This window comes from Barbus barbus, assembly GCF_936440315.1.
Source record: "Barbus barbus genome assembly, chromosome: 46".
Classification (NCBI taxonomy): Eukaryota; Metazoa; Chordata; class Actinopteri; order Cypriniformes; family Cyprinidae; genus Barbus; species Barbus barbus.
In genome coordinates, this window is record NC_136724.1 from 21,699,352 (window position 1) to 21,715,952 (window position 16,601).

At 37.0% G+C, this 16,601-nt stretch overlaps 1 protein-coding gene and 1 pseudogene across 2 annotated transcripts; both read right to left on the reverse strand.

Annotated features, from left to right (window-relative positions):
* Nucleotides 1-1,425: 1,425 nt before the first annotated feature.
* Nucleotides 1,426-3,192, reverse strand: LOC306865092 (dephospho-CoA kinase domain-containing protein-like; annotated as a pseudogene). The gene is made up of 4 exons: nucleotides 3,081-3,192; nucleotides 2,306-2,509; nucleotides 2,132-2,219; nucleotides 1,426-1,724 (listed from the first exon to the last, which is right to left on the reverse strand). The product of its transcript is annotated as a dephospho-CoA kinase domain-containing protein-like (transcript).
* A 5,164-nt stretch (nucleotides 3,193-8,356) lies between these two features.
* LOC306864634 (protein FAM171A2-like) lies at nucleotides 8,357-14,006 on the reverse strand (the record flags this gene model as incomplete). The annotated part of the gene is made up of 8 exons (XM_079408760.1): nucleotides 8,357-9,911; nucleotides 10,193-10,319; nucleotides 10,436-10,549; nucleotides 10,949-11,128; nucleotides 11,291-11,443; nucleotides 12,673-12,765; nucleotides 13,079-13,306; nucleotides 13,910-14,006. 8 exons carry the CDS (start codon nucleotides 14,004-14,006, stop codon nucleotides 8,357-8,359), a joined length of 2,547 nt encoding a protein of 848 aa, XP_079264886.1.
* Nucleotides 14,007-16,601: the final 2,595 nt, after the last annotated feature.

Genomic DNA, 16,601 nt, shown 5'->3' on the forward strand with positions numbered 1-16,601 from the left:
CTTAACATTTCTCAAAGTGACAGTGTTCGAAAAGTTTACTTTTCACTCTAGATACTTTAGCTCTTGATATGCAGACACTTGATTCTGTTTGTTTCAGACTAAAGCGCTCTGACAGGACCGCATTCACACACACACACACACACACACACACACAATCTCCATCCATTTCATAAAGACAGATGCACAATCTTAAAACCTTGACCATCTCTCTCTCTCACACACACACACACATACAGAGGTCTTACTGTGCAGGGCCGCTGGCCCGCGTCACTCTGTGTTAGCATAAGAACAGCTTATTAAAGACAGAGAACATAACCATAGGCCAACCCTGAAGATGAAGAACTGAGTGAAGAAGACAGAGAGAAAACTCATGACTGTCATATCTGTCTGTGTGTCCGTCTGATGTACATGTATATTACTCATTACTCATGTTTACACCGCGAGACAAACATAAACGCTCTTAGTGAAGCTGCAGCAACAAAACCTGTTGCTTAAGAGATTTGGAAATTCCTCAAAATATTGCATATGCACTGAAAAAATAAGAATAATAAAAACCTATTAAAAACAATAGTTTTATTTAATATACACCCTGCTTTTTACAGTATGCATAATCAGGAAAATCTACTGAACAATACTTGTGCTTTTTGCTCACATCAAAGTGATTCTCCTATTGACATATTTTATATATATATATATATATATATATCTCACTGGATGGGTCATTTAGCATCACAAAGAATGAATTTTCTGCAACAGATCAAGTTGTGACATTTTTTTTAATTCAGATATAGATGAAATTATCTGATATTAAAAAAAAGCAGCAGAAGGTACTGTATTAATACATTCGGTCCATTTCATGTATCAGTGAATTCATAATTAAACGTGTGTTGAGGTAAAAAGGTAGCATTGTTGTCATAGTTCTGTTTTATACAGTATGTTACATTTAGGACTAATATCACAATTATTGTGTTGATTATAGAGTTACGCAGCCTGTGCAATCAAAGAACTGTAAATATGGCTTTTTTCACAGATATAGCTCAGGCTGACGTGGTGAGGTCAGAATATCAACAACAAGGTGAAGTTAAACATCAAATAAAAATGTTTTAGACAACAAAAACCTATGTTAAAATATAAAATCATATTCTTCATTGTTTTGTTTTTTTTGACTGAAAATTAAAATTTTGTCATAATTTTTTCACATTGTTACAAACCTATATGACTTTACTTTATTCTGTGAAATATTCAAAATAAATATTTTGGGGGTTTTCCGTCCAAGTGAGAGTTAATGATGTTCGTTATCAAAATGTCTTCCACAGAAGAAAAAAAACACATATAATGAGTAAATTCTGACAGAATGTTGATTATTGGGTGCACTATCCCTTTAAGACCTATTGGCGTTGTTGTGGAAGCAGTTCTGTACGTTTGCTAAGAGACCAGCAGTCTGACTGTACATAAAAACAGGCCGCCCAGACTGTACATAAAAACAGGCGATGGCTGCCACGGCAACAGCCCTGACGACCAGGAACTCCATGGAGTCCTCGAGCTTGGTGTGCAGCCGCAGCACCTGTCTGTGAATGTCCTCACGAGAGACCGAGTTCTCGATCACATGACTGGCGAGTCCACGCTTCTCTTTGAGGGGCATCTGAGCGCCGATCCTCTGTTCGGCCTCCTCCTGACTCAAACCATCCCTCTGCATGAGACGGGACAGCTGTGTCGCCGGGTCACTGCCAAAACACAGACACATGAAGCAAACAGCCCTATTACTGTTAACTAAAATTATTTAAAAGTGCTAACTGAAATAATAAAAAATAAAACATTACAAAAAAGTAAAATAAATATTACATTAAAAACTACAAAAAAAAAAGTTTCCTTCCCCGAAGAACTAAAATTACTAAAAATAAAACTGAAAATAAATTGTAAATAAATAATAACATTTTTAAACAAGTAATAAAAAAACTTTTTTTTTTTTTAAAAGAAAAGAAGAAAGTTATAAACAATTTAAGAAAATGTATAAATACTCTAATGGTATATAAATAATGCTAAAACAACAAAAACTACCTTAACACAGGTAATACTCAACCCAATCTGACTTATCATGAAAACAAAGAAGGTGAAAGAGAGAAAATCGTACCAGTATACGACAACAGTGTGGGTTAGGAAACGGGTGAGACGTCGTGTTTCGAAAAGCAGCGGCACATCCAAAATCACATACCTGTAGCCTAAACAACAGACACAAGCATTAGTTCATGAGATTTTGGCACACTTTTATCATTGTTTGTCTGATTTCATGCATGTATGAGTGTACCTTTAATGAAGTACAGCAGTATTTGTTTAAACATTTCTTTATGTATTTCTGGGTGTGTGATGGAGTTGAGAAGTTTTCGTTTCTCGGGGCTGGAGAAGATGATCTGCCCCAGTTTCTGTCTGTCAATCTCGCCATTGTCTAACAAAATTTCACGTCCAAAGTGCTGCACGATCAGTCTGTACGCTGGGCTTAGGGGCTTCACCACTGATGCACAACGAAAGATCACACAATTAAAGCATGTATTAAATAAATAAATGTATATTAAATAAATATATTGAATATTATTTTAAAATATTTAAATATATTTCACTAACGTAATGTATTTAAAATCTATATTAAATATATTATTTTATAAAAGATATAATAAATATGATTTTTTAAATAAATTTTAAATCATATAGTGTGTTTGTATGTATATATATATATTATAATTTTTTTCTTTCACTAAAGTAATTTAAAAAAAATATTATTAAATGAAATAAAACCTATACACATTATATTTACATTTATATATTATATTCATTAAAAATGAGTCCAGAATACACACTTACTAAAGTTAAAGTTTTTTAATTTAATTTATTATATTTTTCATTCATTTATTATCTTAAAAACTATTTTAATTATTTTTTAAATGCTTCAAATTAGTTTTCTAAATGGTGCCTACCTTTTTTTTATATATATAATTTTTAAATAAATTTTTTCAAAACACAAAAACCTATTAATTTCTTTACAAAATAATGCTATAATATACTAAAGACAAACAAGCACTAAACACCTCTCCGGGCCACCACATCTGCATCGATGACGGGACAGCCCAGTTCTTTCAGCTGAGAAGACACTGTGCTCTTCCCTGAGGCGATGCCTCCGGTTAACCCCACCAGAAACATGCTAAAACACACAAATCATAGTTATTTACCCTCTACAGCTAATTATACACTATATGGCTGATGAATATTGATCGTTGGCGCCTTCTAGCGGCCTCTACTGGAACTGCAATTAAAATTTACTTTACTTTACTTTACTTTTGTCATTTAGCAGACGCTTTTGTCCAAAGCGACTTACAAATAAGAAAAAGTAACTAAAACTAAAAAGTTACAACTCTATAAATACTATCCACCCACATATTTAAGAAAATAAAGAAATTAAATAAAATTAACACATGCATATAACAACAACATTTCAATAATAAACATATCAATGAAAAAATTAAATAAAAAGCTACTACTATCCCTTGCCGGTGTCCCTGCCCGGTGGAGTCGCACGGTAGAGTCGATGGTCTTTACACTCTTTACTTTTTTACTTTTGTCATTTAGCAGACGCTTTTGTCCAAAGCGACTTACAAATAAGAAAAAGTAACTAAAACTAAAAAGTTACAACTCTATAAATACTATCTACCCACATATTTAAGAAAATAAAGAAATTAAATAAAATTAACACATGCATATAACAACAACATTTCAATAATAAACATATCAATGAAAAAATTAAATAAAAAGCTACTACTATCCCTTGCCGGTGTCCCTGCCCGGTGGAGTCGCACGGTAGAGTCGATGGTCTTTACACTCTTTACTTTTTTACTTTTGTCATTTAGCAGACGCTTTTGTCCAAAGCGACTTACAAATAAGAAAAAGTAACTAAAACTAAAAAGTTACAACTCTATAAATACTATCTACCCACATATTTAAGAAAATAAAGAAATTAAATAAAATTAACACATGCATATAACAACAACATTTCAATAATAAACATATCAATGAAAAAATTAAATACACGAGTAATTGGTAACATAGATTTAAATTATATTTCTAATAACAATAATGACTTGGTTATCTTGTTATAGCTGGATATTAAGTGGTAAAACTTAAGTTAAATTAGTTAAAATTTTTGCTTGGGTTAAAAATCACTCATACCACAATAATAACGTGATTAACGACGTTAATAAACAGTAATGACATTTTAAAATATTAAAAATATACAGAAAACACACCTACCCAACAGAAATGACCTACGATTATAAACGCGTTTCAGCATAGATATACGAGAAAATAGAGACGAACAGAATATAAACCTCAAAACACAAATATGGCGGTTAATAGAAAGTATCTAAAGGGTTTGAGGGCTCTATAATAATGCTAGATAAATATAATGCCATTATTTGTGTACATAACATTGACCTGTGTGCTTGTGCGGGGAAGTCGTGGCCTAATGGTTAGAGAGTCGGACTATATTGAAAAATCTTGCTCTATTTTGAGATTTAGGTAATGATTTTATCCAACACAGTGTGTGGTTTTCTTATGCCATTTATCTACACTTGTAGACAATGAATCAATCCTTCTTTTTAAACAAATAATGTTGTCCAGGTCACCAGGTCACACCACCCAAGGTGATGGAACAAAGGTGGTCAACCTAGAACTAGATCTACCAGTTAATCTTGTTCGAACACACCGAGTCAAGTTTTCTAGTGAGCATAAGGAATGTTAACAAGTTTGACTGTTTAATTAGCTAGAGCTAGAAACTATACAGCAAAGTACAAAGGTATTAATATACCTTTAAGGCAATAATATGCACCCTTTAGGGGTAAAAAGGTACAAAAATGCCATACCTTTTGAAAAGGTACAGCCCCAGTGACAACTTTTGTACCTTTTTTGAGTGTAGGCCAGAGGTCCTAAGTCATTTTCAGACCTGGTGTATGATAGTAAATCTAATTAATGTCCCTTAAATTTGATTTTAATTGAAGTGTAAACTTGTATATTTATTAAAATATATGTATTTTTTTCCCCAAGAAAATTAATATAAGGATCAAACAGCATGTGAATGTGGGTAGGTAATATATTTCTATGTCAATATCTGGTCTACAGGTAACGTCAGGTGTCATTAAAGTGAATTCACTCTTTTAATAATTTTATGTATACTCTAAAAAAATGGTGCTATATTGCACTAAAAGTGGTTCTTGGCTCGTAATCATAGGGGAACCACTTTTGGTGCTATATAGCACCATATCTTCAAAGGTGCTATACAGCACCTTTGTCAAATGGTGCTATGTAGAACCATAAGAGGTGCCATATTGCACTGTATTTCTTCAACAAGGATGGTGCTGTTGTGGTTCTTTTGCTCGTAAAGAACCTTTAAAGGAGCTTAAGGAGTTTTTTTGTATGGCAGTGGTGCTATATAGCACCTTAATCACCCCAAAGAACCGCTGAAGAACCATACAGGAGCTTAACAGGTTCTGTATATGGTAGCGGTGCCAAAGAACCGCTGAAGCACCAAGATTTGGTTCTTTACAGCACCAAAAGTGGTTCCCCAATGATTACGAGCCAAAGAACCACTTGTATAGCACCATTTGTTTTTTTAGAGTGTATAATATTTTTCCTTGTTGCATCAATGCAGTTTTTACATTTTTATAATGACCTTTGGCCTTTATTATGTTTAACCAGAACAAGTTTTAAAAATACCTAAAAGTTCTAAATTATTAATACATCCTAAAAATGGGAAATTACACAATATTCCATGTGTGAAAATACAGGATTACGTTGTTGTTGTTTTTAATAACAACAGAAATGCAGGAAAAACCCCACAAGAAATTGAATTTCTTTATTGTACAGCACATGACTTTCGGACACGTCAGAAGTGAAACAGTCTATTTCACGTGATTTTTTTTTTCGAGGATATTATGAACAAATTATAAAATTGCAAAAGTTCCATCTGACATGATTTTAGAACAATTAAGCAAAGCCGTTGTGCACAGTGGAAACAACATCGTAATATCATCAGAGTCATATTCATATTCAGTCAGAGAGAGAAATATTTACACAGTACAGAAGGAAATGTGTTTCAGAGCACCACATCACGTGATAAATGTACATTGACAAAGGCATATCGAGATTTCCTGTGTAAATTACCCACAGGCAGGTAACAAAATATAAACAGACAGAGGAAGATAATGGCTTTGATTTCAGTTCTAGTAGGTTTGAGTGAAACTCATGCTTAAAAGAGTGTGCAAATCTAAAATCAGTGAAATTGTGGGTCAGTATGTAAGGTTTAAGGGTTTCAGCACCTAGTATATATAATATAAAACATACTAAAATCCTCTTAAGAATTCCACCACTACAGCTTACACTAGATGTTAAATCTCACTCCAAATCTCCAACTTTATATAAAATAATCCAGTACTTAATCTCAGTTCCATTTATATTTGTTTCAGTTATTATAAGGAAGTTATGAAGGATTGTAAAACAAATGACACACATATGAGACATGTTGCAACAGTGGTGTCATTTGTGGCAAGTTGACAATCATCACAAGAGACAGCGTTAATCACTGCTCTACATGTGATTGGCACCAGATCAGCATGAGCAGAGCTATTTTAGTTAAAGTCTCTTTGTATTATCTTTGATAGTCATCAAATAGCTCTTGAGTGTCTCAGCCTTCACGCTCCTTATGGTACCCTGTCTTAAATATTCATAAAATGTTGCTTTAGAAATTACATGTCTTGTGCTTGCTTTAATAATGGTAAACATGGGAAAAACAATACTTTTAAAAATCGTAAATAGAAAAGTAACCGTTAAGCAGTCCCATAAATTATTAGCTTTTAATATTTGAATGGCTTTTTAAAAAGATCCACGTCAGAATTTTGTCACAGTCAACGCAGTGCAGACAATGTGAATATTAACAGCGCTGGAAAAGTTTGTATGGAAATACATTGGCCAAACACTGGCCTGTAAACTGGCATATAACATTTTATTTGAAATTTTGGCAAATTTCGTCCCATCAGGCATCGATATCAGATGCATCTATTATCCACCTTCATGCTTTGATAGTGTCTATTTTAATTTGTAGGCATAAAAAATCTGTTGTCCTATACTAGTTATCTCATGCACATATAGGCTATCATACATATACACAAAATGCTAATGGCTCTCTTTTAAACAAATGAAAAGCTGGACTGAAAATGCTTACTGTGGGTAACGTACATTCATATCTACTGTATCACAGTCAATGCTTTTTCATTGTAAGTGAGATTGGGGTCCCGATTCGGAATCAGCTTTTCCTATACAAATTAAAGCAACAAGTGCTAAGTTTAGGCCTATCACATCCTCAAAGACTAGATTCAAGAACAGCATTGGAGTGGAAAATGTGGTATGGCATAACATATAATACAATAAATCCAAAATGCATTGTGTAATGACTTAGAAATTGCTATAACATCACATCACACATAAATGTGAACTTTAAGCCTTGTTATTTTAATCAATCTACAAACAGTAAAAAATCTGGAATGTTTGAAACCTGAACTGTAAATGTCAGATTAGCAATGCACAAAACATAACATAGAATGAAAGATTGAATGAAGAATTGACATCAAAATAATGAGTATCGAAAGTAGAAGAACGACATATTGGGAAGAGCTACCAAGGAATATACTGCATCAGAACATAAGAAAATGGGTCTCTAAAAGATTTACATGAAGTTTTGGAAAACATCAAGTTCTTGATCCAACATACTGAAGACTCAAGCTTTAGTGAAAGCCATCCATTGAAAAAGTCTTTCACCAAGCCATTGAGAGAGAAAAGGTACTCGGGTACATTTGGATGCAATCGTTTGTAAGAGTCTGATTGGTTTGGAAATAGAGAGACTGTAAGATAAAGTCTTCCTGTTTTAGACCAGCATGTTGTGTTGTGCTTTATTTTAATGCACTCGCCCTGTTGTTTGGTATCTTGTGTTCCTCCATCTGCAATGGCATTCTCTTTCCTATAACTAGTCTTGAATTTAATGTGATTCTTGGTGTGCAAAACACTAAGATTGTATGATGCCACCAAATGTTCTCTGACCCCTGAGATGCATTCAAATTGATCAGTGAAAGCATGTTGTCAAAGAAAAATCCAATGGCACAATAATCATTTTGGAAACATCTATCAAATTATAATGACCCAAATAGTCAGTCTGTGAAAATATCATTGAGTGACGTTTGTAAAACTTTCAGTCGTTATCAATTTAAACACATCTCTAGTTAGTCCAATAATTCAAGGCAGCTGCTGGGATTGATTTCTCACTCTACTTCTTGGGATGAAACACCATTAGGGGGCGCTCTTCAATGCGCTGCCAGGGACTCTTCTTGTTCTCATCCTTGTCATCCAGGTCGTTGTCATCTTCCGGGCTGGTGACGGAGTCACGCTGGGTTTCGCTGTTGCTACTACGTGAGCTGTTCCCCCGGCTTCGACCCCTTCTTGGCATTGAAGACCCCCTTGGTTCCTCAGGACCATCATCCAAAAGAGGGGTCAATGGGTTTTCCAATGGCGAACTGGCTCCCATGCGGCTCACTCCTCCACTTAGGTCCAGAGGGTCATGGTAGGTTGGTTTGGAGTAGTGTTTCCCACCCCTTGTACTGCTAGAGCTGTTTCCTCCATGGCCTTTGCGCCCGCTTCCGTGGTGTTCCTCTTTGTTCTTGCGACTGGATGCGGACTTGCGCTCATGTTGGGTGTCTTGGAGACTTGTGTCTGCGTTTCGGTCCTTACAACTCCCGGCAGGGGCGCTCAACGTGCTTTGGGCGCTGTGGTTTCCACTATGTGTTCCACTGTGGCTGAGATCGGCACCTACATCTATGTACGAGTGGCGCACGTTAGCGTTGGAGCGTCCGTCGAGCGATATGAACCAGGCACGAGGGTGTTGCTTCACCCCCAGTTCCAGAAGCTTCTTCTCTGTGAGCGCTTGCAGCTCCCCGTTCATCTGGGAGATGGTGGAGTCATTGAACAAAACAGGGATGTGAACCGGTGCTGGTGTTCCACCGGAGGGCCAAACACTGTCGTCGGAGCCTGCTGGAGAATCACCTTGCTGGGCTTCTGCATGGCCTGAACCAGGGGTTTGGTTTTGGCCATGAATCCCACTGTTGGTACCTTGCGAACTCTGTCCATCACGGTCTTGGTTTGCCCCATCTTTACCCTGATCTGTGGCACCAAACTCGGACGAAAACCTCATGTAGTGGGCCGGGATCACAAGAGTTGGTACCATAGAACGGTACATGTTCTCCTTCATCTGATCCAGTGAGCTGCAGAATATAATTTGACCTGGTTGTGTGTTGAGCGACGTTGGACGAGCGAGGTGATCTGGCCCCTGCAAAACCTGTGAATACTCCGGTGGCTTGTCGACAATTGGTGGAGAAGGCGGGTCGGATGTGTAGCCACGGTTATCATTGACAACGTGCCTCCGGTGATAGTCGTGATCCTTGTTGTCAGGGCTGTAGTTGCGTCCGTAGTCATCATGTAGAAGATTGCTATCCAGATTGCTCGTATCCGTGGATCGATGTACCTTCATGGGGAAACTCTCTGCATTCTTTTGGGCTCCTTTAGACTGCTTGGTCTTAGAGGAATGCCGAAGCTTGTGGGCAGGAATGTGCCTGGTAAACTCATCCCGAGCACTCTTGAAGGCATGGGATGGGGATCCCTCGGATTTGTTGGCGTCCAAGTTGCCATTGGAGGCAGCAGATTCAACATGGCCACCACAGATGAGGTTTAAATGGGACATGGAGGTTCCTTGGTCCCGCTTGGATCCGTTCAAAGCAGATGGAGCTTGAACCTGTTTCTGCTGTCGTCGGGGCTTCAGGCATCTTCGTCTACAATATAGATGTTGACATTTAGGAAAAGCAGTCTCAGATAGTCAGAAACAGTCCTTTGTTGTAATCTTGTGAAATGTATCTTACAATCAAGCCAAGCTCAGTGGGAAAACATGCCTGCGGTGAAATTATACCAAAATGGTACATTGTTTCCTGCACATTTCGAACACCTTTCAAAGTGAAATTTTCACATCAAAAAGCACGTTCAAAATAGAGGCACATTTTTCCAATGAGCCAATGATGCATTTAATTACACATAATTCAGACAAACTAGTACACACCTGCAATAATAGAGTAGGACACAGAGCAAAACTAGTACAAGCAAAGCAAGAGATCCCAAGATGGACAGGAGGAAGAAGGTGTGATAGGCAGTGATGTCCCTCAGGCCTGGATGAGACAAACCTGAGCCTAGTGTTCAAATACAAAGCATGATCAGCATTTGTCTGCATGTTTTTGTGTTTGAGTCAAGGTGCAAGTGTGTATAATGTGGCATGCACCAGTGTAATTGCATTTGAGTATGTTACCTGCTGAAGAACGGAAAGCTGCAATCCAGTAGCCAAGCTGGTAGGCAGTGAAGTCCCATGTGAGCTGCGATCCCTCTCGAGTGATAAATCCTGTTCCGTTTCGTACCCATAGTCCTAGAAAACAAATGCATGGCATTATTTCCAAAAAGAGGAGCTAGAATTGACTGGGCTTAACCAGGCTGTTCTTGGCACTTCCATAGAGTGGGGGAACCCGGAAGAGTAATTCGCCGCTGGTTCCTTCGAGATTTTCCTATGGGGTTTTATCATGGGGTTTTTCAATTTATGAGTAAAATAAAGACTGTGGTAAACATAACTTGATGATACTTTTACGTTTTATAAAATACCATAGGAAAATCTCGAAGGAACTAGCGGCGAATTACTCTTCCGGGTTCTGACGGCATAGTTCCCCCACTCTATTATCACAGATGGGACAGTACTTTACACAGTTCAACACACAATTTTTTGCTAAATACAAGCACATCTTTCAGGTGCCTAAAGCATGGTTGTGCGTACCTGTCTTGGTGTCGTACATCCATACGGGTATGCTGGTGGCAGATCGTATGTGGGTATCAGAAGGCAGTGGCACAGAGATGTGAACGTGTTCACTGACCTTAACCGCTCGACCCTTGCGGTCAAACAGTTGTGCACTGACTGCTGCTATTGTTGTCAGGTCCGTCCAGCCATTTTCTCCTCCTTAAAGCAGTTACACCGTTTTCAATACACTGTATTATCTATAGCTATATTTCATACAGCAAGTCTCTCTTATATATATATTTTTTTTGGTTTTGTATGGAGCATTTATTATGGTTAAAATATTTAAAAATCTTTATATAGAATGACTCTAGTTTTTCGTACCTGTATTGTTTGGTTCCAGAGCGAGTGGGTAAGGGAATGAGTTAATTTCATTCTGCTCTCTGGCTGTTGTTAAAACTGCAGTCAGTTCTGTGTAGGAGGAGTTAAACTGTAGGCTCCGCCTTGGAACCTGCAGCCATGGCTGGCTCCGCCCACCTGAAGGTTAAAACAGTGAAATAAAGTGCAATGACTGGCAAGAAACATTACTATAGTACATTTTTTTATAGACATTAACTAAATGATGTTTTATTAACAAAATTCAGGAGGAGCACGTTCAGATAATTAACCTAATTAACATGAGAGGAGCACAATCAGTAATCAACCCAATTAACAAGATAAGAGGTGTGTATACACAGCAGATTTACCTTGACTGTTGTCCAGCATCCCTCTGCCACCCCTTCTCCGCACTTACAACTAGTCCTGTCCTAACCTGTAGGGGGTACTCTGGGTTCAGCCCAAAGTTCCGAGCTCGGAGCCCTCCCCTCTGACTTTATTCTATTTATTATATGTGTGTGAACTTGTGAAAATGCTACATAATTCAATTCAGTTAATAAAATATGCATAAATGTGTTTCTTGGAAAATCAAAGGTATTTGTGGTGGATATTTTCATGCATTTGTCATTATTTGGAACCTTTGAAGACACACAGAATCGTGCATTAATCCCCAAAACAGTCCAGATCAAAATATTCATAAAATCTTTTCAAAAGTATTTTTTACTTTCGTCATGTTTTATATGAATATGCAACATTTTGTGGATACCAAAATTATTCTGATATTTTAATATTTTAACCGAATAAAGCCTGGGAACCAAGTAGTGTAATCTGGAATAGAAATGTCTTTATGCCAGTTTCCAATGTGTGTGGGACATCTTTGCTTTGAATAAAAGTGTCTAAATGACTAAATGCAATGTAATGATTGCGCGATGTAGCTGGGTTGCCACTTAGGCAATTCCCTTACTTTGTTCCATTATTTTCTGAAATGTAAGCCTCTCTGAGGCGCGTCACTGATGATAACCTTACAATAGATGTCTTTACGGCGCAATAAACGCCCTATCATTACAGTGGAATTAGAGCAATTAGATAGCAGATTCAGATGCCAAAGGATTCTGTAATGGAAATAGAATATTTCTGCTGTTGCTATGGTGACAGCTGCAAAAAACTGAAGTGTCAGGTTGACATAAGCTGAAAGATTCAAAGGGTGAGAAAGAAAAAAAATATTGATATGGACATGCATATGCAACTTTGTCATTTCTTTGTTTTTTACACCCACAATACACAATAATCGTAGAATTTCTTAATGTTGTGATAATCGTGTGTGTGTGTGTGTGTGTGTATGTGAATGTATGTATATAAAGCTGTTTTAAAGGTCTTTGATATTTTCTTACTTGGGGATCCATGAAACACCTGGATGACATCATCATATAGGATCAGTGTGCCAGGCTTCTGGGCCATGAGGTAAAGACTGACAGAGGCATATACTGACAGAGAGAAATTGAGATGTATTAAAAAGATAGTAAATTAAAACATAAATGTCTGTTAAATGTCTGTTATGTCATAGTGAACAGCATGCTAAAGTATGTCATTATAAACTTCACTTATATCAGAAATGGTAGACAGTGCAGTATAAAAAGTCTGAGAAAGTCTGCATCTTTTTTTAATGTTAATGTTAACTTACTGTCTTTGCTCACACTCTGTATAATTACCCCCCCCCCCCCCCCCCCCACACAGCTGAACAAGATCCAACTTATGTATAATGCACCATTTACACAGTTCATATTAGTGTTTACTCACAGGGTAAACGGCTGGCGTGCCATGGCACTGAGCTGGTGAGGTAATCTCTCTGAGATGCTGTAATGATTACCCATGTTCCTGTGCGGTACATGAAGCTAACGACCTGCACGCCATCACTGCCTGCTTTGCTTTGTGCCAGCAGAGTCTGGTTACCATGGACAGCAATAGCAGCATTGGCCAGGGGTGAAAGATCACCACTGTCAAACACCTGGACCCTCACCTGCACCTCTGAGAGACATAAAACAAGTTCATGACCAGATGCATGGCAAGAACATCTTCTGACACGTTTAGATTCAGTCAATCATAAGACTCTAACTAAAAAATATGATGCACTGAAAGACCAAATGTATAAGATTTGAACACAGACAACTGCATGGTTCTCATAAAAAGAAAATGAGGTAGCTGTCATATAGCATTCACAGCTCGCTCTGAAAAAAAGCATGCAATCATATAGCAGACAGTTGAAGTAATAAATGAGCACACTTATATTGAGCTGTCAGTGGGTCTCAGTAAATCTCAGATTTGCACAATTGACAGACACACAAAAAGCTGTTTAGAAAGCTTATACGTTTGAGTATGCCAAACTGGGAATTAATTTGTAAAGGCCGATATTCAATAAAACGCAATCCTGTCTAAAGCCATTCGATGCATTTACAATAAATTGGTCAAAATCTGCGTTTCGAAATTTGCATTCTTCACTTATAGACCGATGCATACAAATAATGCGTATTTTGCAGAGGCATTTGGCTCGTTAGCTCGCTGTTTTGGGCATAAACTAGCTCACCACTCCCTCACCCAAACCCGCTATGCGTCCCTTTATTCTCGACTCACCGAGAGCTTCCCTTTCAGGAATCGATTTGGCAGCTGTCCCTTTAAAACCGCACAAAAATGTAAAGATGAGAAAACGAGAGACGAAAAAGGATGGCATCTTCAAAGCTACATCGCTGTTTCCACCTCGTCAGCCATATGTGCATGTGTGTGTGTTTTCAGACATGGTTGCCAGCATCCTTCAGTGTGGTGCGGGATGCTGCGCTGCTGCCGCCTCTCATTGTCAGTGGAAGAGGAAAAGCTGCGGCCTCGCGTGGACAAACAGGGCGGTACGTACGTTTAAATAAACCTACAGCAATTTAGTAGTTTCTACTATTTGTTTTGGAAATCTGTTCTGATTGCATATAGATAAGACCGCGATAAGTTTGACTTCATGTCAGTTACTACAAGGGAGGGTTTGAATTAAAATCCAATAACACAAAATTCATCTTTTCTATAGGACTGATTTTTGCCTGATTCCAAACTTTCTTAAAGGAACAGTTTACCTAAAATCTAAAATTTGTTGAACATTTACTCACAAGATGTAAATGAGTTTGTTTCTTCATCAAAACAGATTTGGAGAAATTTAGCAGTACGTCACTCGTTCACCAATGGATGCTCTGCAGTGAATGGGTGCCGTCAGAATGAGAGTCCAAACAGCTGATAAAAACATCTCAATAATCCACAAATAATCCACACCACTCCAGTCCATCAATTAATATCTTGTGAAGTAAAAAGCTGTGCGTTTGTAAGAAACAAATACATAATTTAGACATTTTAACTTCAAACCATCACTTTGTCTAAAATATGAGTCCATTATATTGCTTTCCCCAGTAAAAAAAAGTCTGAATCAGGAGAGAAATGTGCACAGATCAAGCACCGTTTACCAGAAAAAACAGTCCTACAACATTATTTCATCTGATAAGCACCTCCGTTTTTGGCCTCTTCTTCCTCTTCCTCTGTTTTGCCTCTGTACACTTCCATGCATCCTTACTCCTCTTCTTCCTCTCATCTGTTGACTGTTTTCTGGATGTTCATCCATCGTCAGAATTTGTAACTTTTGTATTGTCCTCTGTCTATATATGCTTTCCAATTGAAGGGTCATGAAATGCACCTTTGAGCTATTTCAGAGAATTGGTTTATAATTGGTTGATCTATATTCTCTTCATTAGTGAAAGTCAAGATTCACTTGCACAATTCATGGCAAATTTACAAAAAGTCTCATAGAGACTACTGATAATGTAGGAAACAGCAGACAAATGTACATAATCAGTTGCATGAATGTACCATGTCAAACTGGTTTTATGATGTGCACAAGTGACTAGATGATGTGGAGGTTGAACAAGTAGTTTTGAAAATTTAATTTCTGTTCTGAGAAATGCAACAAAGCGACTGAGAAAAGCTGTAGTATTACCTGATGTAAACTATGACAACAGTTTGAATGACATACTGTATTGAAATGCCGAAGGCTGCACTTCTTTTGTATGCCATATATCCATTTCAGTACAAATTTACACATTACTGTATGTAGAATATTGATTGACAGAGACTGGATAGGATTCACAGTTAAACTTTTACTAGTGGTCTGACAAAAAACACACATTACAACATCACTGTGATATAGAAAAAAAAAGAAAGGGCACAAAGGCGAAAAAAAATGTAGAAAGTCCATTGTCAGAATTTGTAAGTCTTGTGTTGTCCTCTGTCTTGCTTTCCAATTGAAGGTTCATGACATGCACCTTTGAGCTATTTCAGAGAACTGGTTTATCATTCTCTTCATTAGTAAAAGTCAAGATTCACTTGCATAATTCATGGCTAACTTACACAAAGTCTAACAGAAATGTGTAGAAAGACAGTTTATGAGAACTAGATCAACCATTTTGCTTTTAATGACTTATACGATGAACTAATGACTAGATCTTTTGAGGGGTAAGACTACAGCACAGAGAACTATATAATACATTGTGAGCAACATGATATTAGTAACTGATAATGTAGGAAACCACAGACAAATGTACATAATCAGTTGCATGAATGTACCATGTCAAACTGCTTTTATGATGTAGAGGTAGTTTTGAGAATTTCATTTCTGATCTGAGAAATGCACCAAAGTGACTGAGAAAGACAGAGTGGTAGAACCTATTCCATGCTGTCCCACAGGTAATTCCTTCTGTGAAATAGGTCAGATGAACAGCTTATGTGAGACAAGAATGGGGGTTGAGGGGCTGGTGGTCTTTTTCCACTTCTATGCAAGAAAATGAATCCTGAATAATCCTTAAGGAGGATTAACAGTAAAACACAACCAATCTGTAAATAATGTCTGTATAGTAGTAGCTTTATTTACTACATATAACACTTTATAAAACACATAGCTATTTATCAGTTGATAATGTGACTCATTTTCTTTTGTCCAGATCCGTTATTCAGAAATATATTAAAAGGAAATATAAAGACATATATAATATATAGACAGTGACTTCAAAGTATGTATAGGTAATTATATATGTGTGTGTGTGTGTGTCTGTGTGTGTGTTTCTTTTTTTTCTTTCTTTTTTAGAGTCTATTTTTAAATCTAAATATTTGTGGAAAATGATATAAATGAAAAAAAAAAAAATTTATATAATGGGAAAAAAACATCAATACAGAAAATTCACTTTCAATGACCATGGCATATTTAAACAAGATAAAAAAAATAAAAAAAAAGATTCTCCTTTTT